The sequence below is a fragment of the Aquila chrysaetos genome (assembly GCF_900496995.4).
Source record: "Aquila chrysaetos chrysaetos chromosome W unlocalized genomic scaffold, bAquChr1.4 W_unloc_2, whole genome shotgun sequence".
Classification (NCBI taxonomy): domain Eukaryota; kingdom Metazoa; phylum Chordata; class Aves; order Accipitriformes; family Accipitridae; genus Aquila; species Aquila chrysaetos.
Genome location: NW_024470322.1, coordinates 5,630,613 through 5,656,704, shown reverse-complemented (window position 1 = coordinate 5,656,704; position 26,092 = coordinate 5,630,613). Strand labels below are relative to the sequence as shown.

Genomic DNA, 26,092 nt, shown 5'->3' with positions numbered 1-26,092 from the left:
CCACAACATATGGAAAAATAGGGCAGACAGCCCTTCCATATCCCTTCACCAAGAACTAACTGCAACAATTTTCTCCTGGAAATGAAAGTAACCCTGTCATCAATTGTGAAGTCAGAATTCAGCATTTCCATGACTTGTAAATAACAGGAAACAGGTTACAGGAACTCTGTTTTACTAAACTACTTCATAGACTTTGAAAAATTTTAAGAATAAGTTTGTGTTGCATATAAAAAGATGATTCTTAATTTAAAACTTATGTTTGGTAAAATAGCCAGAAATTTCTGGGCAATCTGTAGCAGTATTTATTTCCTATGTTTCTAACCAAATTGTATAAGTGGAAGCTCTGTCTACTTTGGACCAAAACCGTTCAACATTAACATTTATTAGTGTAAAAAGCTAATACTCTCTATTATAGCACCCTCTTTTGACCCAATGTAAGCAAGTGTTCCTCAACTATTAAAGTGATTCTAAAGTTCCCATGACTGGTCAGATACATAATACTTGTTGAGCTAGGATGAGAAGCAAGAAGAGGACAGCTGCAAATACTGTTTCTGCAGAAAAACAAAGCAGATGAGACAATAAAAGGCACATGGAGTTCTCAAACACATTTTGATTTTGATCAAATTTCAGAAGCTTAATGAAAGAAGTTCAAAGTTTGATTTCCACACCCACGACCCCCCAGTTCATCAAGTAAAGAAACATTTGACAATAAGTAAATTACCATCATTTCAACCTATGCTTGTATAACGTGCATTAGCAGTGGTATAGCATGCACAAGCATCCTTCACACCTATTCAACCCTTTAAACATGACCATATCACTACATTACACTTAAGAAATGGAACAGATTGAGAAAAACTATAGAATGGTTTGGGTTGGAAGGGACCTTAAACATCATCTAGTTCCAACACCCCTGCCATGGGCAGGGACACCTTCCACTAGACGAGGTTGCTCAAAGCCCCATCCAACCTGGCCTTGAACACTTCCAGGGAGGGGGCAGCCACAACCTCTCTGGGCAACCTGTCCCAGTGCCTTACCACCCTCACAGTGAAGAACTTCTTCCTACTATCTAATCTAAATCTACCCTCTTTCAGTTTAAAACCATTACCCCTTGTCCTATCACTGCATGCCCTTGTAAAAAGTCCCTCTCCAGCTTTCTTGTAGGCCCCCTTTAGGTACTGGAAGGCTGCTATAAGGTCTCCCCAGAGCCTTCTCTTCTCCAGGCTGAACAACCCCAACTCTCTCAGCCTGTCCTCAGAGGAGAGGTGCTCCAGCCCTCTGATCATCTTCATGGCCCTCCTCTGAACCTGCTCCAACAGGTCCATGGCCTTCTTACGCTGGGGGCCCCAGAGCTGAACACAGTACTCCAGGTGGGGTCTCATGAGAGCGGAGTAGAGGGGCAGAATCACCTCCCTTGACCTGCTGGTCATGCTTCTTTTGATGCAGCCCAGGATGCGATTGGCTTTCTGGGCTGCTAGCGCACATTGCCAGCTCATACTTAGTGTTTCATCCACCAATACCCCCAAGTCCTTCTCCGCAGGGCTGCTCTCAATCCACTCATTGCCCAGCCTGTATATGTGCTTGGGATTGCCCCAACCCATGTGCAGGACCTTGCACTTAGCCTTGTTGAACTTCATGAGATTTGCATGGGCCCATCTCTCTAGCCTGTCGAGGTCCCTCTGGATGGCATCCCTTCCCTCCAGCATGTCAACTGCACCACACAGCTTGGTGTCATCCGCAAACTTGCTGAGTGTGCACTCAATCCTGCTGTCCATGTCTCTGACAAAGATGTTAAATTATACTGGTCGCAATACGGTCCCCTGAGGGACACCACTCATCACTGGTCTCCACTTAAACATCGAGCTGTTGACCGCAACTCTTTGAGTGCGACCATTGAGCCAATTCCTTATCCGCCAAGTGGTCCATCCATCAAATCCATGTCTCTCCATTTTAGAGACAAGGATGTTGTGTGGGACAGTATCAAATGCTTTGCACAACTCCAGGTAGATGACGTCTGTCGCTCTTCCCTTGTCCACCAACGCTGTAACCCCGTTGTAGAAAGCCACCAAATTTTCAGGGACGCTTTGCCCTTAGTGAAGCCATCTTGGCTGTCACCAATCACCTCCTTATTTTCCATGTGCCCTAGCATAGTTTCCAGGATGATCCGCTCCATGATGTTGCTGGGCACAGAGGTGAGACTGACTGGCCTGTAGTTCCCCAGGTCTTCCTTTTTTCCCCTTTTCAAAAATGGGGGTTATGTTTCCCCTTTTCTAGTCAGTGGGAACTTCCCTGGACTGCCACGACTTCCCAAATATGATGGATAGTGGCTTAGCCACTTCATCCGCCAGTTCCCTCAGGACCTGTGGATGCATCTCATCAGGTCCCATGGACTTGTGCACCTTTATGTTCCTTAGATGGTCTCAAATCTGACCTTCTCCTACTGTGGGCGGTTCTTCATTCTCCCAGTCCCTGCCTTTGCCTTTTGTGTCTCAGGTGGAGTGGCTGGAGCAGTTGACAATGAAGACTGAGGCAAAAAAGTCATTGAGTACCTCAGCCTTCTCCATGTCCCAGGTAACCAGGTCTCCCTTTTCCTTCTGGACAGGGCCCACATTTTCCCTAGTCTTCCTTTTATCACTGACGTACCTATAGAAGCTTTTCTTGTTGCCCTCGACGACCCTGGCCAGATTCAATTCTATCAGGGCTTTCGCTTTCCTAACCTGATCCCTGGCTGCTCAGACAATTTCTCTGTATTCCTCCCAGGCTACCTGTCCTTGCTTCCACCCTCTGTAGGCTTCCTTTTTGTGTTTGAGTTTGTCCAGGAGCTCCTTGTTCATCCATGCAGGCCTCCTGGTGTTTTTGCCTGACTTCCTCTTTCTTGGGATGCATCACTCCTGAGCTTGGAGGAGGTGATCCTTGAATATTAAACAGCTTTCTTGGGCCCCTCTTCTCTCTAGGGCTGTATCCCATGGTACTCCACCAAGCAGATCCCCGAGGAGGCCAAAGTCTGCTCTCCTGAAGTCCAGGGTAGCGAGCTTGCTGTGCACCCTCCTCGCTGCCCTAAGGATCTTGAACTCCACCATTTCACAGTCGCTGCAGCCATATATTCTATACTTTTGATCATACATTATTTAAAGTCATAACTCCCTTAATCCTTTTTTTAAAATAGCCTGCCAAGCCCACAACTTATTCTCCAGGAAACAGGCAGACAAATATTCAAACTGCAACATTCAGAAGTGGTACTCAACCATCAAAAGTTTAGGTCCCTAATTTACTTTAAATTGACATAAAATAAAAACTGGATAATCTCTAAATTAAGTTTCTGAACCCTAGTTAAACCTTACAACTGCCTACGGCAAACACGATATATCAATGAAATGTGACCAAAAAAACCACCCCTCTTGTTAGAAAATCACTAAGTAGGAAAAGTCTAGAAAAGAATGAACGTGGGAAATAGAGTCACTTGCTTCAATTTCTGGTGTGAGAATTGAAAAATTTGTATCCTTTTGTATTGGCTTTGTGTGGCAAGGTTTTGGTAGCGGGGGGGTTACAGGGTGGCTTCTGTGAGAAGCTGCTGGAAGCTTCCCCTGTGTTCGAGAGAGAGAGCCAATACCAGCCAGCTCTAAGATGGACCCGCCGCTAGCCAAGGCCGAGCCAATCAGCAATAGTGGCAACGCCTCTGTGATAACATTTTTAAGAAGGAAAAAGTTGGGACAGGCAGTAAACGGCAGGCGGAGAGAGGAGTGAGAACATGTAAGAGAAACAACCCTGCGGACACCAAGGTCAGTGAAGAAGGAGGGGGAGGAGGTGCTCCAGGCGCTGGAGCAGAGATTCCCCTGCAGCCCGTGGTGAAGACCATGGTGAGGCAGGCTGTCCCCCTGCAGTCCATGGAGGTCCACGGTGGAGCAGATCTCCACCTGCAGCCCGTGGAGGACCCCACGCCGGAGCAGGTGGGTGCCCGAAGCAGGCTGTGACCCCGTGGGAACCCCGCGCTGGAGCAGGTTCCTGGCAGGACCTGCGGATCTGTGGAGAGAGGAGCCCACGGAGCAGGTTTTCTGGCAGGACTTGTGACCCCGTGGGGGACCCACGCTGGAGCAGTGTGCTCCTGAAGGACTGCACACCGTGGAAAGGACCCATGCTGGAGCAGTTCGTGAAGAACTGCAGCCCGTGGGAAGGACCCACGTTGGAGAAGTTCGTGGAGGACTGTCTCCCGTGGGTGGGACCCCACGCTGGAGCAGGGGAAGAGTGTGATGAGTCCTCCCCCTGAGGAGGATGAAGCGGCAGAAAACAACATGTGATGAACTGACCGTAAACCCCATTCCCCGTCCCCCTGTGCCGCTGGGGGGGTAGGTAGAGAATCCGGGAGTGAAGTTGTGCCCGGGAAGAAGGGAGGGGTGGAGGGAAGGTGTTCTGAGATTTGGTTTTATTTCTCATTACCCTACTCTGGTTGATTTGTAATAAAGTGAGCTAATTTTCCCCAAGCTCAGTCTGTTTTGCCCGTGACGGTAATTGGTGAATGATCTCTCCTGTCCTTATCTCGACCACAAGCTCTTTGTTATATTTTCTCTCCCCTGTCCAGCTGAGGAGGGGGAGTGATAGAATGGCTTTGGTGGGCACATGGCAACCAGCCAGGGTCAACCCATCACACCTTTGCCTCTTGTTTTGGTCAGCTCCAGAAAAGCTGTCCTACAGCTAGTTTTACACTTAAAAGTACTACCCATACTATTCTGTCAGATAGGAGAATGAAAAAAACCCACACCCCTAGCCAGCAGATTATGCATGCAAGAATCCTCATACAGATAAATCATAATGGCATAGAAGTCCTTTTGGTAGAAAAATTTTGTGTGTATCAAGAAAATTCCAGAGTTGTTCCAGAGTTACACTAATATACCAAATAATAACTGTAGACAATCCATTAATTGGGGGGTAGGGGGGAAAGCACAACTCCCTCATATAGGTGAAATAAAGTATTTGCTTAATCTAGGTACAACTTTTTAACAACTACAAGATTTGATTTATGCTGCTTAAAAGATACCCTATTTAATAATTAATTTACAAATTTTAGTGCAACAGAAAAATAGAAACTGGGTGTACATTCCTGCAATTCTAAAATGAAAGTTCCAAATATTAACCAAAAACAATCTTCTCTTTACCCACAAACTTAGAAAGACATGTGCTAGTCATTATGGTTTGTCCATTTGTATTGTCGACTTTTTTTCATTCACCTAACTCCAGGTAAATTTAAACTCATTTTAGATGCTCTGATAAATGTCACTGTCATTTTGTTTAAACTGTCGCTGCTTGTTGCAGTTTCAACTAAGTAACATGTGTTTCATACTTTCCACCTAGGCAATTATTTAATGTACCCTGTATACATGAAAATATTCCTCTGATTAATATTATGGTGTTATATTTTTGAAAGCTAGCTAACAGTAATTTTCAATTACCAAGTGTATGAAGAGCTACGTAAAATTGAGAGCATAAAAAAAAAAAAAAAAAAATCAAAAAAAGTAGTCACCTGATGTTTACACTGGCGACATATCTTCTTCAGTTCTGAAAGTTTTGAGGAGTTTGAACACAAAAGCAACCTGGCAATTTCAATTTTCTTCTTTCAGCTTCAATAAATTAAATAAAGATCAGCTCCAGAGAAGCTCTATGCATATGAAGGAGAACAGATATTTTTATCTATATCTAGATAATTAAAAATATTTTTTTGAACAAAAAGATGAGAAGTTGCCTACTCATGCTAAACGTACATGCAGATGGAGGAGACTGAGCAAACACTGCACAACAGCTCTCTTGAAACTGAGCATCCAACTGTATGCCAAGCAGAAGAGTAGCACTGTGTAAACATGTGAATGGAAGTCCAGGCAGAAGCATGACAAGTCTCATTATCACTCATATCACATAAATGTGTATGAGAACGTCTTGCACTTATTAGAGCAAGCCTCTTCACAAAGCTAAGATAATTAACCCTGGACACAGCCAGCCCTTACATGTTACAAAAAGAACTTGAAAAGAATGGTTGTGAGGAAGATTCCTTTCTCAAAAATCTACAGGTAACACCAGCGATTAAAAAGATAAAATAAAAAGAATTCATCAAAACCAATTTAAACACACATTTTTATATCCCAGAACTTCCAGACTTACCATGCACAGCATTACACAGAGACCAGTTTCAGCTATATATAGAACTTCCAACAGTTGAATCAAATTAATTTAAAACAATTAACAAATATATACTGACTGGCTTAGAAGTGGCTTATTTTGGTTGACCTGAAACAGTTTAATAGACTCACAATTAACAAGAGTATTGCCTGCACCAGTCAGTTTAAAAATCAAACTTATGTCAAAGCTTATGCAACACTTCCTAAGTAGTGCTAAGAAAACAGTAAGTCAATGATAATGAATACTTTTTATTCTACTGTATCAGCATGAGTGTACTCAAAGTGACAAAACCTAGCTGCGTATAATGGAAATAACTTACAAGAACACTTACTTTAATGTTTCAGACCAGCTACAGTCACAATGAAAACAAGTTTCATTTCATGCAACGCTCAATAATCCAAATCCAGATTTTAAGTTTTTCTCCATGTATAACTACCCAATTAAAAATACAAAAATCTGCACAGAAATGACTGACAAATCGTTTCTAAAACCGACTGGAGAGTCTGTTGTTTCTCTAGCTGGCTACTGTTCAGGCTGTACCTTCTATCATGCAGACAAAAACGAGTTGTCAGTACAAAAGCATAAAGTTCTGAGACGCAATTTTACTTTTGCGTGATACAACTGCAGGTTGTTACAGTTAGTAACATTCCCCCAAACAACTGCATTGTATGGGAGGCTTAACGAAGAGAGATCAGACTGCAATAGAAGCCCCATCTACACACCACAGTGGCTGCAAGAGTAAGACCCCCTAGCAAAGGGTCTCCCGCTCGTATATACACATCCCTTGGCCCAGCAAACCCACTCCCCAATCGTTTCTCCCTAACGGACCACCGAGTACTGCACAAGACAGGGGCAGGGCGCTTCCCCCACGGCCCAGCCCGGCCGAGGCGAAGCGAGCCGCGGCAGGCGCAGGAAGCCGCCGCAGGAAACACAGAGTGCAGCGGTAAAGACGGCGGCCACCATCCCTCCGCCGCGCTCCCCGCGGCAAGGCCCAAGCCCAGTCCCCAGGGTGGCGTAAGAATCGAGGCTGCTCCTGCGGAAATTCCGCCGGCGGCACTGCGCTGCGCTGCGCTGCACCGCGCCCTGCCCTGCCCGTCCCACCCGCGGCACTTCCCTACCCAGAAGCTCTCCACGAAGTAGGCCATCATCAAACCGCCCCGGCCCTCAGCAAGCCCGGCGTCAACCTCCGAAACTCCAACGGAGGAAACGAACACCTCTGCAGGACGCCACACTTCCCGTTACGATGCAACCGCCTCCTTCCAGCCCCGCGCATGTGCCCAGCTGCCGCCGGGCGCCGCGGCTCCCGCGCAGGCGCGTCCCACCCCCCCACCCCGGGCGGAGGAGCAGCACGCGCATGCCCAGAGCGTCAGCTCCACTGCAGCTGAGAAGTGCTCTCAGAAGTAAAGAAACCCTGATCACTACAGAACTATAAATATACTTGCAGAAGGCACACTCAGAAATCTTGAGTAAAATCCCCTCTAAAATATGCAGTAACCACTAAGGAGTGACTATACTGAAGGCTGGAATGCACACGAATTATTTGATACCCAGGAGAATAGATTCATGCTGTTTGAAGTGGCATCATAACCAAGCATCTTTCCATCCACATAGAATAAGATCCTTCATGTGGGCATGGTGGTGCTGGGTTACGGTTGGACTCGATGATCTTAAAGGTCTTTTCCAAACTAAACAATTCTATGATTCAAGGCATTTGATCACTACTAGGCACTTTATTAACAAAGTGTAACTTACCCTCTCCAGTACCTCCTCTCACAGGACTTTACAGTTTCAGTGACAGGCTCCTAAAAACAATACACTTCTGTCATGGTTTAACCCCAGCCAGCAACTAAGCACCACGAAGCTGCTCACTCACTTCCCCCCCAACCAGTGGGATGAGGGAGAGGATTGAAAAAAAAAAAAAGTAAAACTCGTGGGTTGACATAAGAACAGTTTAATAGAACAGAAAGGAAGAAACTAATAATAATAACACTAATAAAATGACAATAGTAATAATAAAAGGATTGGAATATACACAACAAGTGATGCACAATGCAATTGCTCACCACCCAGTGCCCAGTTAGTTCCCAAGCAGCGATCCCCCCTGCAGGCCAACTCCCCCCAGTTTATATACTAGGCATGACATCACATGGTATGGAATAACCTGTTGGCCAGTTTGGGTCAGCTGCCCTGGCTGTGTCCCCTCCCAACTTCTTGTGCCCCTCCACCCTTCTTGCTGGCTGGGCATGAGAAGCTGAAAAAATCCTTGACTTTAGACTAAACACTACTTAGCAACAACTGAAAACATCAGTGTGTGATCAACATTCTTCTCGTACTGGATCCAAACCATAACACTTTACTAGCTACTAGGAAGACAATTAACTCAATCCCAGCTGAAACCAGGACAGTATCCACCCCTTATTCCATACCATTGACATCATGCTCAGGTCCCATACTTTCCAATACATCCTAATCAATCACTATCACCTTTCCTGTCCTTTGAGAGATATATATATACATACACACACAGATATCATTCCCTTAGTCTATGGGCCATCTCTGTAAAATGTTCATTGAGTTCATTTAGTCCCCAACTTTGGGCTCCATTTGTCATACCAGTCTTTCTGGGCAGGAGGGATGGTGCAAAGTCCTCTCAGTCGGCAGAGCAGGATCGGGCTTCAGTGCAGTGTGACGAGCAGTTGACATTGGACGCAGCAGGAGGATGGTGTGCACCCTTGGATTGTTGCATGCTGGAGTCAGTTCTGGTTCCATCACTACTGCGCTTCGCTCAGTTTTATCACGGTTCATTCTTGCTTGATCTAAGTGATTCTTACTGTAATACCATTGATATAGCATATAACAATTATAGTAATGATAAAGTACAGTGGCAGGGTTATATAGCAACTAACATAATACAATTTAATTCATTGGCTATTCTCACCTAAAATCAAATCCCCTTGAGGCACACATCGGACTTCCCCATCTTTTCGCATCACCCACCAAGTGCACCCAGGCCCTTGAGCAAAAGCAATCCCATGAATGGGTTTACCTTTGCCTGAGGCAGGAGTAACCCAGACTGTCTTCCCTAACATATTTTTTGTGTGCACTACAGGGACTTTAACCCCTTCTACAGTACGTAAAAGTTCTGACTCGGCAGGGCCACACCTATTGGCAGATCCTCTGGTGTTGACTAACCAGGTGGCTTTTGCTAAATGTGTATCCCAATGTTTGAAGGTTCCACCCCCCCCCCATTGCTCTCAATGTAGTCTTTAACAGTCCATTGTATTGTTCGATTTTCCCAGAGGCTGGTGCATGATAGGGGATGTGATACACCCACTCAATGCCATGCTCTTTGGCACAGGTGTCTATGAGGTTGTTTCGGAAATGAGTCCCGTTGTCTGACTCAATTCTCTCTGGGGTGCCATGTTGCCACAAGACCTGCTCTTCAAGGCCCAGGATAGTGTTCTGGGCGGTGGCATGGGGCACAGGATATGTTTCCAGCCATCCAGTGGTTGCTTCCACCATTGTGAGCACATAGTGCTTGCCTTGGCGAGTTTGTGTGAGTGTGATATAGTCAGTCTGCCAGGCTTCCCCATATTTATATTTCAGCCATCGTCCTCCATACCACAGGGGCTTTAACTGTTTGGCTTCCTTAATTGCAGCACGTTTCACGTTCATGGATAACCTGTGCGATAGCATCCATGGTCAAGTCCACCCCTCGGTCACGAGCCCATCTATATGTTGCATCTCTTCCCTGATGGCCTGAAGCATCATGGGCCCATCGAGCCATAAATAGCTCACCCTTATGTTGCCAGTCCAGGTCCACCTGAGACACTTCAATCTTGGCAGCCTGATCCACCTGCTGGTTGTTTTGATGTTCTTCAGTGGCCCAACTCTTGGCTACATGAGCATCTACGTGACGTACTTTTACAACCAGATTCTCTAGCCAGGACGCAATATCCTGCCACAGTGCGGCAGCCCAAATGGGTTTACCTCTGCGCTGCCAGTTGCTCTGCTTCCATTGCTGTAGCCACCCCCACAGGGCATTTGCCACCATCCATGAGTCAGTACAGAGATAGAGCACTGGCCACTTTTTCAGCAATGTCTAACGCTAGCTGGATGGCTTTCACCTCTGCAAATTAACTTGATTCACCTTCTCCTTCAGCAGTTTCTGCGACTTGTCTTATAGGAGTCCATTCAGCAGCCTTCCACCTCCAATGCTTTCCCACAGTGTGACAGGACCCATCAGTGAACAGAGCATATTGCCTCTCATTTTCTGGCAGTTTATTATACAGCGGGGCCTCTTCAGCACGTGTCACCTCCTCCTCTGGTGACATTCCAAAATCTTTGCCTTCTGGCCAGTCCATGATCACTTCCACAATTCCTGGGTGACTGGGGTTTCCTATGCGAGCCCGTTGTGTGATCAGTGCAATCCACTTACTCCATGTGGCATCAGTTGCATGATGTGTAGAGGAGACCCTCCCTTTGAACATCCAGCCCAGCACTGGCAGTCGGGGTGCTAAGAGGAGCTGTGTTTCAGTACCAACCACTTCTGAGGCAGCTCGAACTCCTTCATATGCTGCCAATATCTCTTTTTCAGTTGGAGTATAGTGAGCCTCGGATCCTGTGTATCGCCGACTCCAAAACCCCAGGGGTCGGCCTCGGGTCTCCCCAGGTGCTTTCTGCCAGAGGCTCCAGGTAGGGCCATTTTCTCCAGCTGCAGGATAATAGAGCACATTCTTAACATCTTGTCCTGCCCGGACTGGTCCAAGGGCTACTGCTTGAACAATCTCCCATTTAATTTGTTCAAAAGCTTGCTGTTGCTCAGGGCCCCATTTAAAATCGTTCTTCTTCCGGGTCACTTGATAGAGAGGGCTTATAATCAGACTGTAATTTGGAATATGCATTCTCCAAAACCCCACGACACCTAAGAAGGCCTGTGTTTCCTTTTTATTAGTCAGTGGGGACATAGCTGCTATTTTGTTGATCACGTCCATTGGGATCTGACGACGTCCATCTTGCCATTTTATTCCTAAAAACTGGATCTTCTGGGCAGGTCCCTTGACCTTACTTTCTTTTATGGTAAAACCAGCTTTCAGAAGGATTTGGATTATTTTCTTCCCTTTCTCAAAAACTTCTTCTGCTGTGTTGCCCCATACGATGATGTCATCGATATATTGCAGGTGCTCTGGAGCTTCACCCTTTTCCAGTGCAGTCTGGATCAGTCCATGGCAAATGGTGGGGCTGTGTTTCCAGCCCTGCGGCAGTCGATTCCATAATACCCAGCAGCAGGTATTAGCAGATATCAGTGCTCAGCATCTTGCATTTGAATTTAAAATTCAGTGTAAAAAAGCATACAGAGGGATAGTTGGGAGGGGATTTTATGTGCTGGGTCAGTATCCAGCCAGTTTATTAAGGTCATTCTACAAAGTAACAGACTTTGAGCTGACACTCATATAAGATCTTGAAGTTATGAGACCACCTAAATACAGTACTTAAAAGCAGAGATTGATGCTTAGTCATACTTAAAACAAATTCTTAGATGTATTAGGAAAGGAACAGAGAACCTAATTCATTCAGTGTATAAAACCTGCATGTGGGCACCTGCACCGTGAATGCTGTGCACAGTAGTAGTACCACTTATCTTAAAAAACAAACAAACAACAACAAAAGATACCCAACGCAAAACAAAACAAAAAAAAAAAAAACCTAGAAGAGTGAGAGAAAAGCAACAATAAACAAACCATAATATGGAAACAAACATCTACCAATATCCTGGTTTCGGCTGGCATAGAGTTAATTTTCTTTCTAGTAGCTGGTATAGTGTTATGGTTTGGGTTCAGTATGAGAAGTATGTTGATCCCACCTGGAGTACTGCATTCAGCTCTGGGGCCCCCAGCGTAAGAAAGATACGGACCTGTTGGAGTGAGTCCAGAGGAGGGCCACAAAAATGATCAGATGGCTGGAGCACCTCTCCTCTGAGGACAGGCTGAGAGAGTTGGGGTTGTTCAGCCTGGAGAAGAGAAGGCTCCAGGGAGAACTTATAGCAGCCTTTCAATACTTAAAGGGGGAGAGAGACTTTTTTCCAGGGTCTGTAGTGACAGGACAAGGGTTAATGGTTTTAAACTGAAAGAGGGTAGATTTAGATTGGACACAAGGAACTAATTCTTTACTGTGAGGGTGGTGAGACAGTGCAACAGGTTGCCCAGAGAGGTTGTGGATGCCCCATCCCTGGCAGTGTTCAAGGCCAGCTTGGATGGGACTTTGAGCAACCTGGTCTAGAGGAAAGTGTCCCTGCCCCTGGCCGGGGGGGGGGGGGGGGGGGGGGGGTGTTGGAATTAGATGATGTTTAAGGTCCCTTCCAACCCAAACCATTCTATGATTCTATGGCTAAATACAAAGACAATACGTCTTATTGTGAAAGTCCCTGATCTGCAATGTAGTGAGGTCTGTGGGAATACTTTGCAAAAGTATTATTTATAGTACTTTAATCTTATCCTTTTCCCGAGGTATTGGCTTTTAGTGGTTGCCAAGGACAGTATACTTATTGTTTGACCCAGTACAATTGTTCTTTTGTTTTCATAGTGTAATAAAATAAACATTTCCATTACATATTATCAACAGCTTTCATAGAACATCCAAGTAGTTTTCTGGATTACTAATTTTTTAGTAGGGTTAAAGAATTGCTTTCCCATTTTTGCCATCTACATGAGTATAAGGTTAAAAAACCACAACAATATACCTCACAGTAAGGGTATGAAGAAATAGAGACTTCTTGGCTATACTAGTTAATAGTTATATTTAATGAATACAATCCTCATTTTGAAAAATGATGCCATTTGGCATTAATGTGGATTGCATATATGTGAAAGGAGGTATTTAGATCAGAGTTCCCTGTCACGACCCGGGCTGGACAGAGAAGGAAGTCGTGGTGAATTCGGAATTCCCTCGGGCTAAATTAAGGTGAAACGACACCAAACGATCAGTTAAACATTTTATTCATGGCAGAAGCAAACTGAACTTGGGAAGCATAACAGTAGGTGGCGGGGTTTCTCACAACAGGAATTGGCATGGAACTACCTCAGTCAACCGTGTAACCCGTGGTAACCCTGTACATCAATTCAGGGAATAAGGAGAGCCCTCCCGTCAAGTCACGAAGTTCAGAGCAGACCCCCTTACTTTCTAGACTCTTCCTCAGAGAAGGGCCTAGGGGCGGCTGGATCCACTCTTAGTCCCAGATTTGGTCAATGGTTTATGTCTAAAGGGATGAGGTGTAGGGATTATGGAAAAGGAAAGAGGAAGAGAGAAAGGAAGAGAGAAAGTGTTGCAAATATTTTGATAAAGAAATTAAAAACTATTTATATAAAAGAGTTTGATTTGATTAAGAAGTAGAAAATTGTGAAGCATAGGTATGGGAATGTTAAGTTTGAAATGTAGTCATAGGAACTTAGGAACTTTAGAAAATGTACTATGTGTAACTGTAGCAGTGCTACATATCAAGGTGCCGCGATTAGATCACTGGTCGGCCCGGACCAGGGAAGAGACAGATAACACACATGGTGTGAGTGCCAACTCCGTCCTTTATTGCGCAGTTAATTCCTTTTATACTAACAACGGTAGGTGGGATTACTGATATGTCATAGGGAGGCGATGACTAGCCTTCTACCTTTCCGTGACATCGCGAGATCTTCCGAACGCCGTACCCTACATTTCCCCCTCCTCATGTCCAACTAGCTCCTATTGGTTACACACACTATTCACACATTATTCATGCACTGTCCACGCGTCCAGTTGCACTCAATGATTGGTTGTATCAACACTGTACACGCGCATAAACATAAGACATAATTGGCTAGACTAACTAAAACATACAAGACTTGTTTCAGTCTAATTGGTCAAGATAAACTGCCGAATTGAGGTTGTTTGTGCCAAGTTCTCTTTATCGTGGAATATGCACCTGTGTTTTTCTAATTGGTATCTTTCTTATTTTTGTCGTCTTGTTTATTCTGTTCAAGGCCTTCTAAAGGCGTCTGGAATGCTCTTGTGACCATTAGCTAAATATGTTCCCACAACAATTCCCCCTCCCTTTTTCTATTAGAAGAGCATTAACAGATTTAGTCACCACCATCCGCGAACTCAGCCCAGCAATCGGTAGGTGCCAGCTTCACGTGGGCGTCCCCACAGAGGCAACCATGGCCTTGCCGTACACCAGCCCGATGCTCTTCGGAAAATCCCAGTATTTGTACATTTGCAGAGGAACAGATTTCAGCACACGTGGCCAGCGGGTGCTAAAATTCGCCTCAGTTGAAACATGGGGAGCCTATGGCACATGCGGTCGCTGGCCAGGCGTGCCGCACGAGTCATAGCCATCCTGTCTATTGGTTCACGGGCTTAGTGATGTGGTTGCAGTGCACAGAGAATCTTGACCTGTTATGTTGGCTAAGGTGACTTACAAGATCTATGAACACAATTAATTAAACACAGTAAAAGCAACATTATACCTAATAAAATACACAAGAATAAAAGAAACCCCGATTTTTAACAAAGATACAAACCAATTCCTAAGTCCCCATCCCGCAGCTGAATGCTCCAAGCCGAAATGACAGTTTTCTTAATTGCTATAAAGGTCTTGCAGCGCCTTCTTGCTTCTGCAGTTCTGTTATCTTGTTTATTAATTGCTCCAGCGTCAGAAATTCGTAGCAGATACCCAAGACGTCACAAGCCAGGAAAGGATAACAGCAATCTGTAAAGAAAAACACTCAAACACTACAAGGTTAGGGCAGGACGAACCATACGACTAGGGACCCATTTCAGTAGCCCTTCAGGCGTCTGTACACAGGCGTACCCCGGCCCGAGGCAACGCAGCTCAAACGGTCCGTCCCATTGGCGTGTCTGGGGATCACGCACACGGACCAACGGGTAGGGGCCTTTCTCTTCCGTAGTCGTAAAATGTCGTTGCGCCGTCATCTGGTCCAGGTCCCCCCGAATTGTCTGATTTAATGAAGTTAACGCAGTTAACAGGAGACGCTGTGTACGGAGAACAGGTGAATTATCCCGTAAGCAGGAGGGCTCCGCCTGGTCCCCCTCCCTAAGCCGATCTAGCAGGGTCTTTAAGGTTCGATGTGCTCGTTCTACAATGGCCTGGCCGGTGCTGTTATAAGGAATGCCATGTACAAGGGCTATACCCCAGATTGCACAAAATCGTTTCACCTTTTCCGCAGTATAAGCTGTACCATTATCCGTCTTGATCTGTCGTGGAATCCCCAGTTGGGCTATGCAAGCACGCCAGTGTTGTACAACCGCCAAGCTATTCTGCTTCCTGTGCGCTGTAGCGAGAATATATTTACTATAGGTGTCTACGGTAACATGCAAATACTGTAGTGGCTTAAAGGGAGCGTACTCCGGTCCACTCATTTTGACTGCGGGCTACTTATGCTAACTAAATAATCAGGCTTAAAGAAATGTTCCCCCATTTTCTATGAAATCTCCCACAATTTGCCCTTTTCTTTTTCTTTTTTTTTTTTTTTTTTTGTGCAAGATTCCCTTTATTTCACAAAAGAATCCAACTTATATATGTTTCAACAAAGATCCAGAAAGTACTAACGACTCACAGCCAATACTACTAGCACAGGAGGGCATATCTGACCCAGCTGGGATGTTTGCCAGTCCTCAGAACAGTTAAAGATAAAAACATTCCATAGACATACTCTTGACTGTCTTCAGCCACATCTTCCCAGGCCTACACAAGGCCATCCTCCAACCTGACCTTGTGAAACTAGTTCTTCAAGGCTTGGCAAACATGCAGCACAACAAGTTCTAACGGTCACTCTTGAAAACAAATGCCAGGTGTTCCGAGCTGCTCCCACATCGCCCCCTTTTTTGTTTAGGAACATCAGATTCACGAGGAAGGCAGCGAGGACTCTAGCTTCGAACTGACGCAATCCTCGTACTGCTCCTCAGGTGATTCTGATTGCTGCAAACACACAAATGATGAATAACCCTCCAATAGCAATATAAATTCAGATACGCAAATTTAAACCTTCAAATCATGTTTTTGGATTTAAGCATTTAACACTATTAGACAATTCTTTGAAAAACACCTTATTCTGCTAATTTCGTATATTTCCCATTTGATCTTGTAATATCTGTGCAAGGTCTTAGATCTCTCCTGCAATATTAGTAGCAAATGCACCTTGCAAATGTGCCTTCACCTAATTCCAATCACATACGCTTTCATTCCCTTGTAAAGGAGTTACACAGAGCCCTTGTTTTTGAAATTCCCAATTGCAATGTAATTTCATTCTGTTTTATAATGCATTTTGTCTATGTGATGGGTTGATCCTGGCTGGACACCAGTCACCTACCATAGCTATCCTATCACTCTCTCCTCCACAGCTGGACAGGGGAACGGGAAATGAGGTTTGCGGTCAGTTCATCACATGTTATCTCTGTCGCTTCATCCTCCTCAGTGGCAGCACTCATCACACTCTTCCCCTGTTCCAGCGTGGGATCTCTCCCACGGGAGAAAGTCCTCCACGAAGATCTTCAGCATGGGTCCCCTCCACAGCGTGCAGTCCTTCAGGAGCACACTGCTCCAGCGTGGACCTCCATAGACCGCAGGGGAATGACCCTTCTCACCATGGTCTTCACCACGGGCTGCAGGGGAATCTCTGCTCCGGCGCCTGGAGCATCTCCTCCCCCTCCTTCTGCACTGACCTTGGTGTCTGCAGGGTTACTTGTCTTACATGTTCTCACTCTTCAGCTGCCATGTCTGTGTGTTCCGCAACCGCATCTCTCTTCCCCCTCTCCAGCCGTTTGTTTTCATTAATTTAATTTTTTTTTTCCTGTCTCTTCCTCTCTCTCTCTCTCTTTTTTTTTTTTAAATTATTTTTATGCAAGCCAAGTTACATGAAATGCTTTTGCAATCATACGTTCAACTATTTTATGATACGTAGTACAATCATTACAACTGCTAATATTACAATTAAAATAACTAAGCCATGCATAAGCAAATCTTTCAACCATCCCGTAATTCTCAAACTTGTTAGCCATCCAGTTAAACCTGTGTCAGTTATCGTGAGCCTTTTACTGTGAATCATATTGATATCGGGTGTTAGTAACGCAAGTCGTCCGAGGCTACATGGCCTCCTGTTAAGTTTCCATGGAATTCCCCTCCCACGCTCTATTCCCACAAATTAAAAACATCCGCATAGGTAAAGCAGCTGGAATAGAAAAAAGAGTGTGATATTCTGGAATAGATATAGTTACACCAAGCTGTAGCATTTCTATATACAGGCAAAATAGCATTTACATTCTGACCCTTTCGAGTGGTGTTATGGGTGTAATTAAACATCACACAGGGATTCATGATGACTGATCCTAAGAACTCTACTCTTGAGGTTCTTGCATTTCTTGAGGCAGGTGTGCATACAACAGGAAAAGTAAACATGGTATCTCCTTGCTGTAGAGCTTTTCTTCGACAGCATTGCATCAAACTATGTGTATTTTTTCCCAAATTATTAAGTGAAGCGTCATGGATTAGACAGAGGCACAGAGTTAGAGGGAGTAGCAGGAGAAGGAGATACAGGCAGTGCAGCAAAGCCAGGTTCCGTTGTAAGTTCTGCAGACCCTGGAGAGGGAGTACCAGGCGATTGGGGTGGGGGGGTGGGGGACGGCGGCGGCACGGCAGCGGTCCCGGCCGCGCAGAGGCCGCGGCAGGCAGCGGTGGAGGTAATGAGGGATATAAATGCGGCTCTTTTTCAGAGTCCACCCTGCCTGATACAAAAGAATTATTATCGGAATCAGAATGCTGCTCGTTAGCGGCCTGCTTACAGACTGCCTCCTCAAAAGCAGTATCAGGCTGTACCCGCCTGCAAAACTTGTTGCAAGGCCGCCACTATCGGACGCGCTTCCCGGTGTTGCTCTCTCTCCAGTACCTGGCGTATCATGTTACCTAGGGACGAACCCGCTGGCAAATGAGAGACAAGCGCTGCGCTCTGTGGGTTAGCTTGAGCCCTAGCACATTCAAGCACAGTCGCCTCTTTAGCCGCCTCCGGGAGGTTTGCCGCCTGCACAGCAAGCTGAAGCCGATCTAAAAAGGCAGTAAACCTCTCGGCAATCCCCTGCGGAACTTTCACGCAAGGGGGGTCCGCTCTATCCATGGCCGCGACACGCCCAAGAGCGGCCAAGGCAGTTGTTGCAACTGCCGTAAAGTCACGCCCGCGTATGCCCTGTGCCTGTGCCTGAGGCGTTGCAAACCGTCCCTCCCCCATGAGCTGCCGAACCACCCGCCGCAACTCCTCTCATGGATACTGGGGGGGGGGGGGCGCACCAGGTCCCGCTGGTGCCGCCTCTGCAGGAAAAACCTCCGTCTCCGCCGCACCCTCCGTGCCCATGTCCGCGATCAAAGACGGACCACTCTGCGAGCCCCGCTCCACGGCCGCCCGCTCCGTCTGAGTCCGACCCGCTGTCCCCGAGGGCGCTGTCCCCGCTGTCCCCGAGGGCGCTGTCCCCGCTGCTCCCGAGGGCGCTGCACCCGCAGACGCAGCAGCTCGCGCCGCCAGCCAGCACGCCTCAGCCTCCCGTCCCGCCGCGACCACCTGCTCCACCTTCCCCCAACTCTGCGATCGTTCAGCAGCTCCGCGCTCGGATCGGAGCAAGGACTCCCGAATCTCTCCCCAATTTGGGGGGCTCAAAACTCATCTAGGAAACTCAATGTCCCCCCGGCGCAGCATCCATTGGATGCATTCGCCCGTGGGGCCCCTCCTAATCGAACCGCGGGCACCCGCCTCATCAGCTAACACCTTTAATACCTTAATCGCTTGCGCAAGCTCCATCGTCGCCTGTGCGGCCGATCACGTCGGGGTCACCACTATGTAGCAGTGCTACATATCAAGGTGCCGCGATTAGATCACTGGTCGGCCCGGACCAGGGAAGAGACAGATAACACACATGGTGTGAGTGCCAACTCCGTCCTTTATTGCGCAGTTAATTCCTTTTATACTAACAACGGTAGGTGGGATTACTGATATGTCATAGGGAGGCGACGACTAGCCTTCTACCTTTCCGTGACATCGCGAGATCTTCTGAACGCCGTACCCTACATGTAACCATAAGAATTCAAGTATTGTCTAAAATCAGTTAACCACAGAAACTTTGACAAAGATTTGTTGATTTGTAGTGTCTTGTTTTAGGAAACTAAGGAAACCGTTATGGACACCAGTTTGCTGCTTGGAAACCCCTTACCCTTCCCACCTCGATCTAATTATCGAGGATTCCAATCAGTAGAGTTAAGTGAGATTAACCAATGATTGTTTTAACATAAGAATATTAATCAGATGGTGTGACCGAAGGACCAATTATTAGAAAGGTTAAATTTAAGAATAGACATAGTATGCATTTTTATGTAAACTAATATAGATGATGGTGAGAATCGTACTGCGCAGAATCACCTAAGAGAGGTCAAGAAGCGGACAAGTGAGGAAGATTATGGAAGACCACCAGAGGGCTTCTGAAGACCACCAGGGACCCTCACTGCACCTGCGTGAAGAGACATTTACATATGCTAATGATTTATCGGAAAGTTAATGATTATGTATAACATTTCTCGGAAATCTAGTGAATATGTATAACAGGTGTGTATTTAACCTGCATAGTTAAACCAGACAGGTGCACACGATAGGTGGAGCGATCCCACGTGTGCCCAGCGCTGCAATAAAGGAGTGCCTGCTTCTTAACTTCTCATTGCTGTTAAGGAGTTTTATTCCGGATTTCGGTAACAAAAGGAAGAGAGAAAGGAAGAGAGAAAGGAAGAGAGAAAGGAAGAGAGAAAGGAAGAGAGAAAGATTTCCCCGGTCCTGCGTCCAGCATTGGTCCAGTCAGGCGAGGGGTCCAGTTCCAGTGGATGCACGCGCCCCTGGGGCTTCAGTTCGTGCCCTTTTATCATCCTTGCTCCTCCTTCGGGCGGGCACTCGAACTCATTAGGCTAATTAGGTGTCATGAGCAGTTTGAGCCTTTGGGCTTGGGGGTTGTTTGGAGAGTAACTTCCACTGCTCTGCAAACGCGATCTTTGGCCATACACGGTGAGCTGCCCTGCTCAGCGTATCCGAACAGCACATCAGAACACGGGGCTGTGCACCCCCCCGGCACACCCTCCCTGTCCTGTCGCTGATGTCCTGTGCTGATCTGCTTCTTTTCACCTGGGGTTCCTTGCTATGCAGGGTTCGTTGTTATGCAGAGGTCGTCGTTAAGCAGAACTTGCCCCACCACAATGTTTGAGACATTAACTCTTTCAGTCTCTCACATTCCCCTCTCAGAAAAGCATCCCTGATTGCACAGTTTGCTCTCTGCATCTCCATTTACCCATCCTCCCATATTTTCAGCTTCTGGTTTTATAAGTGTTAATACTAACTTATTTTCAACAATCAGTTCTTTTAAAGGGTGTAGATCATCTGAGATGTAGCATTATAGACACTAAGTTGCTACATGAAAGTGACGTGTGGAAAACGGACTCCACAATCAGTGAGATTGTAAAGTAGGTATGTTCATTCAGCGCTGGGCAGCACGGGGGGTAGTCCCACCAAAGTCGTGCGCACCTGACTCGGCAGTTCGCTTCAAATTTATACAGTCAAGTGTAACATATACATGGAGTTTCACAATACGCCTACACATAGGCATGATCTACCCCCGCTTCATATTAAAATTAGTTCCAAGAAGTCACAAGGCCGGTCTTGGCTGGTTCTTGGGGTCGACTGCTGCTTCTTATCAGGGACTATCTCCTGCCCCAGCCAGCCTCAACAATGCAAACGTTAGGCATCACTTCTCATCCCCTTGGGCCATGTCTACCTCTATTGAAATTTCTTTAACTTCACTATAAGCGAGATAATTATTAAACAGTTCCTATCTACATCCATATATCTACTATATCTATTAAGGTTCCTTTGGCTCCCCGTTTCAAAAGCACTTGTCAAATATGATACTAAAGATACAGTGCATCTAGACTACAGACATTAATATAAATGAAAAATAAAGATTGTATATTGTGGGAGCAGCTCGGAACACCTGGCATTTGTTTTCAAAAGTGACCGTTAGAATTTGTTGTGCTGCATGTTTGCCAAGCCCTGTGTAATGAACGAGTTAACTTTGTTCATGACATCAAGGAGGGGGAAGAGACACATTGAGAGTTAACATATGCCTGGTGTAAATAACAAAGCTTACTTAAGTGATGTGTAAAGGGAAGAAGGCAATGGCTATAACTTACTAGATAAGGAGGGGGGGAAAGAACAACAACAATAACTTACTAGATGTGAAATATATTAACCTGATTCGTGTCAATATAGAACAACGATAGGGCCGCATGGTGAAATGTGACCCTCTCTACATATGTAATCTTTAACCGTTTTGCTTGATCTTGTATAACCGTAGGCCTAAGGGAAGTAGGAGAGTATGTATATAGTTCTTGCAAAAGCCATATAACAGTAAAGAATTACAAAAGTTGGAAACGAAATAAAATCAGACATCAAGTAGAAGTCGAAAAATACTTCACACGGTCTCTCAGAAGTAACGGAATCCTATAGTTGCAAAGGTTTAAAGAAAAAAAAGCGGGGGGACTGATATAGAGAACAAACTGCTTATTGCTTAATGATTGTCTCTCTGTAACTTTACATACCAAGGACTGGTGTTTGTCAAGGATTAAGCCTGTCAGAGACTGGTACTTAGGAATGATGAGCAAAAAGGAACCAAGAGCGATCACAAGACTTAATTAAGTGTTCGATGAATTTACGATCTTGTTAAGAAGACACAAGTAGAGGCCTTGCTTGAATAGATAAGGCCAGAAAAGATAAGAACTCCTGCCTTTTGTTCCCATCCTTGTAGATAATTTAGCTTAAACTAACCATATGGTGCTATACCACTAATGAGAACTTAGATAATAAGAGCACTAACAAGCACTAAGGTATCAAAACATGTAAAGGACCATACTGCGCAGAATCACCTGAGGAGGGTCAAATAGCGGACAAGTGAGGAAGACTATGGAAGACCACCAGAGGACTCCTGAAGACCACCAGAGACCTTCAATGCGCCTGCGTAAAGGACATTTACATATGTTAATAGTTTCCCGGAAAACTAATGAATATGTATAACATTTCTCAGGAATCTAGTGAATATGTATGTAGAACCTGTACTTAACCTACACAATTAGACCTGACGGTGCGGGCCTATGGCAGAACGTTGCCTCCCCGGCCGCCCAGCGCTGTTTTGCTCTCTTATCGCTTGCTAATAAATTCGATTTTTTATTCAATACAAATTGGCTCCTCAAATTTGTCACGAGCGTTTATAACACCCTGAAGAACTAGTTTCACAAGGTCAGGTTGGAGGATGGCCTTGTGTAGGCCTGGGAAGATGTGGCTGAAGACAGTCACGAGTATGTCTATGGAATGTTTTTATCTTTAACTGTTCTGAGGACTGGCAAACATCCCAGCTGGGCCAGATATGCCCTCCTGTGTTAGTAGTATTGGCTGTATGCCATTAGTTCTTTCTAGATCTTTGCTGAAACGTATATAAGTTTGATCTTTTAGTGAAATAAACGGAATCTTGCACAGAGAGCTTGAGCGCTTAATTCAGTCACCGCAGTATATTGCATTTTACCTACAGTAATTAATTTAATTTGCCCTATGTGGAAGCCCTTTTTTAAATGGATTCTAGGTAAGATAACTGATGTACTTAAGCAGTGATTTACTTAAGAAGACCACAAAGGTCTTGTGAAATAAGATACCCTTTGCATACACAAGGCTTGCCTTGCTAACGACTGTACCCCTGAAGGAGAACTACAAGACTGATAAGAAGAGAACATCCTACCCCAGGAGGCATCGAGAAGTTGAAAAATTGCTAATAGGCATGAAGTCAGCAAAAATCTTTAATAACCAGCGGAAAAGAAAAGGCAGCAGGGGGAGATCATGACTACCAACTCAATTCAAGACCAAAAGACTTAACCCCCTACTCTCCTTGAGCATGTGCTGTAGAATAAAAGAACACTACCTTTAATTTGAAGTGGGGAAACTTTAACCCAATAGAAACTGTGCTAGATAAGCGACTACCAGTAATAGTTTTGGGGAAGAACTTTGGAAATTGAATATGTATAACTGAACCATATAAATTGCTTGCCCATTTAGGCATGTGGTGTGCTAGCTTTGTGGATTACCACCTAGCTCCCATCTTTGCGCAAACATGAATTGGAATAAAATACCTCTGCTCTGTGTATATATTGGCGTTTCGCACACCGGGTAAATGACCCCACTTGTGGGACAACATAACTGCATACAATTATTACTAAAACCCTTGATACATGAACCTACAACTGAATGCAGTAATATTTTAACATAAAAACAGAATAAAGAATCCAAATAATCTAGATTATATTTGGCAATTGTTACATTATTTAATGTCATAATGAACTGCCAAAGAGCCAGTCGATATATAAAGCTCTTTAAAAGTTAAAAAATGAGTAAGAAATCAATTCAGGTAAAATACATAATCTAACACTGCACTTTATTTTTAAAGAGAACCTGAAGAAGCAGATGGAGGTGGAGCCATCTTATATATCAGTGTGGCAGTACACCCCCCCCCCCCCATCCCGTCAGCAGGAAACAAAACTTCTCCAGGCAGGGAGAAGGGGAAGGAAACCCTGGAGGCTGCAGGTTGAAATTTGAACTGGCCAATCGAGATGCGCCAGGTACACCGAGGTGACCCTCCTGGCCAATAGAATTAAATGACCACAGGTCAGATTCGACAGGGGTATAAACGGGGTCCCACCGGAGGACACGTTGGCAGTCCTCCTCAGAGCAGCGGGTCTGCAGTCGGGGACTTCCCCTTGGGTCAGGGCACCACCCGAGGTAATTCCTCGAGGGAGAGAGCCCTCAGCTTTTAGGTGAGTGATACACGCGTTTTGAGCCATCACTTTAAATCTTGGGGATTCTTAAGTCGGCCGTGTAGTATTAATTCTCTTTACATCATTGAGCCTGTGGTTTTATAAAATGTTACCGGACTTCTAACTAACTTTTGCTGAAGAATAAATCTGAGTCTTAACACGTATTGGATTTGGTTAGTCGTGCATCTGTAACAATCAGATTGAGGCTATGCCTTGAAAAATGCATTTTCTTGTCCTTGTTAAAAGAACTACACAAAGAATCTTGATAGGCAAACAGGAATTTATACTGCCAGTTGAGATAGGTTCCAAAAGATTATGAGCACCAGAAGAAGATATAAAATGCCAGAGCTGCTTACCACTATGGTGGAGAACAGAAGATGGGGAAAGAAGATGACAGAGTGAATTGTTAAGTAAATCCCTTTCAAGAGTCATTTAACTTTGATAAGTACTCTCAGGTTATGTTGTAGGATTTAGACAACATCAGGAGTATGTTCTAACCAAAGAATTGTACCTGAATACCTGCAAGCGTTACCCAGAAGTTTAATAATTCACTCACTTATGACCTTGTCCTAGTTTCAGCTGGAATAGAGTTAACTGTCTTCCTAGTAGCTGGTACGGTGCTATGTTTTGAGTTCAGTATGTGAAGAATGTTGATAACACTGATGTTTTCAGTTGCTGCTAGTAGTGTTTAGACTAATGTCAAGGATTTTTCAGCTTCTCATGCCCAGCCAGCGAGAAAGCTGGAGGGGCACAAGAAGTTGGCACAGGACACAGCCAGGGCACCTGACCCAAACTGGCCAACGGGGTATTCCATACCATGTGACGTCCCATCCAGTATAGGAACTGGGAAGTGGGGGCGGGGAATCGCCGCTCGGGGACTAGCGGGGTGCCGGTCGGTGGGTGGTGAGCAATTACACTGCGCATCATTTGTACATTCCAATCCTTTCATTATTGCTGTTGTCATTTTATTAGTGTTATCATTATCATTATTCGTTTCTTCTTTTCTGTTCTATTAAACTGTTCTTATCTCAACCCGTGGATTTGCTTCTTTTCCCGATTTTCTCCCCCATCCCACTGGGTGGGGGGGAGTGAGTGAGCGGCTGCGTGGTGCTTAGTTGCTGGCTGGGGTTAAACCACGACAGACCTACACACTACCTTCATGACTAGAGATTTATTGCAGCCTGTTTTTCATACAAAAAGTGTAATGACATCCCATAGACAGAAGTTAAAGCTAGAAAAGGTTAGAAAAAAAATCTGGTTAGAGTAAGAAATTATAAAGTTAGCAGTGAATACAACTAATTTGAAATAATTTATTCAAAGGGTATTGAGAATTCTCCAACACGATCTTAAGACAGGCTACACCATTTTCTGTAATATATACACAAACTGAAATTGTGGTCTGATGAGAGATGACTGGTGAGATGATAGCCTACAGTACACTTCTGGGTAGGATGAATGTTTTCAACATCTTTTCTGAATTTAAGATAAACAAAAATAGTTGTGCACACAGTTATAGATAACCACATTGTGCTGGTTTTGGCTGGGATAGAGTTAATTTTCTTCACAGTAGCCAGTATGGGGGTATGTTTTGGATTTGTGCTGAAAACAGTGTTGATAACACAGGGATGTTTTAGTTACTGCTGAGCAGTGCTTACACAGAGTCAAGGCCTTTTCTGCTTCTCACCCCACCCCACCTGCAAGTAGGCTGGGGGTGCACAAGAAGTTGGGAGGAGACACAGCTGGGACAGCTGAGCCCAACTGACCAAAGGGATATTCCAGACCATATGACATCATGCTCAGCATATAAAGCTGGGGGAAGAAGAAGGAAGGGGGGACATTTGGAGTGCTGGTGTTTGTCTTCCCAAGTAACTGTTACACATGATGGAGCCCTGCTTTCCTGGCAATGGCTGAACACCTGCCTGCTGATGGGAAGCAGTGAATGAATTCCTTGTTTTGCTTTGCTTGTGTGTGCAGCTTTTGCTTTACCTATTAAACTGTCTTTACTCA

At 45.2% G+C, this 26,092-nt stretch overlaps 1 protein-coding gene across 11 annotated transcripts in view; it reads right to left on the bottom strand.

Annotated features, from left to right (window-relative positions):
- Window positions 1-7,938, bottom strand: part of LOC121232947 (F-BAR domain only protein 2-like) — a 114,768-nt gene extending 106,830 nt beyond the window's left edge. For 7 of the 11 annotated variants that reach the window (XR_005931771.1, XM_041121466.1, XM_041121467.1 and 4 more), the window contains exon 1: window positions 7,284-7,456. Coding sequence is in view for 6 of the 11 variants with exons in the window: in XM_041121466.1 (XP_040977400.1) it covers window positions 7,284-7,313 (30 nt within the window). In the remaining 5 variants the exon portion in view is untranslated. Of the gene's footprint in view, window positions 1-5,515; window positions 5,651-7,279; window positions 7,457-7,917 lie in introns of those variants that run through there. The other 4 variants (XM_041121470.1, XM_041121471.1, XM_041121472.1 and 1 more) reach the window with 4 other exon arrangements.
- Window positions 7,939-26,092: the final 18,154 nt, after the last annotated feature.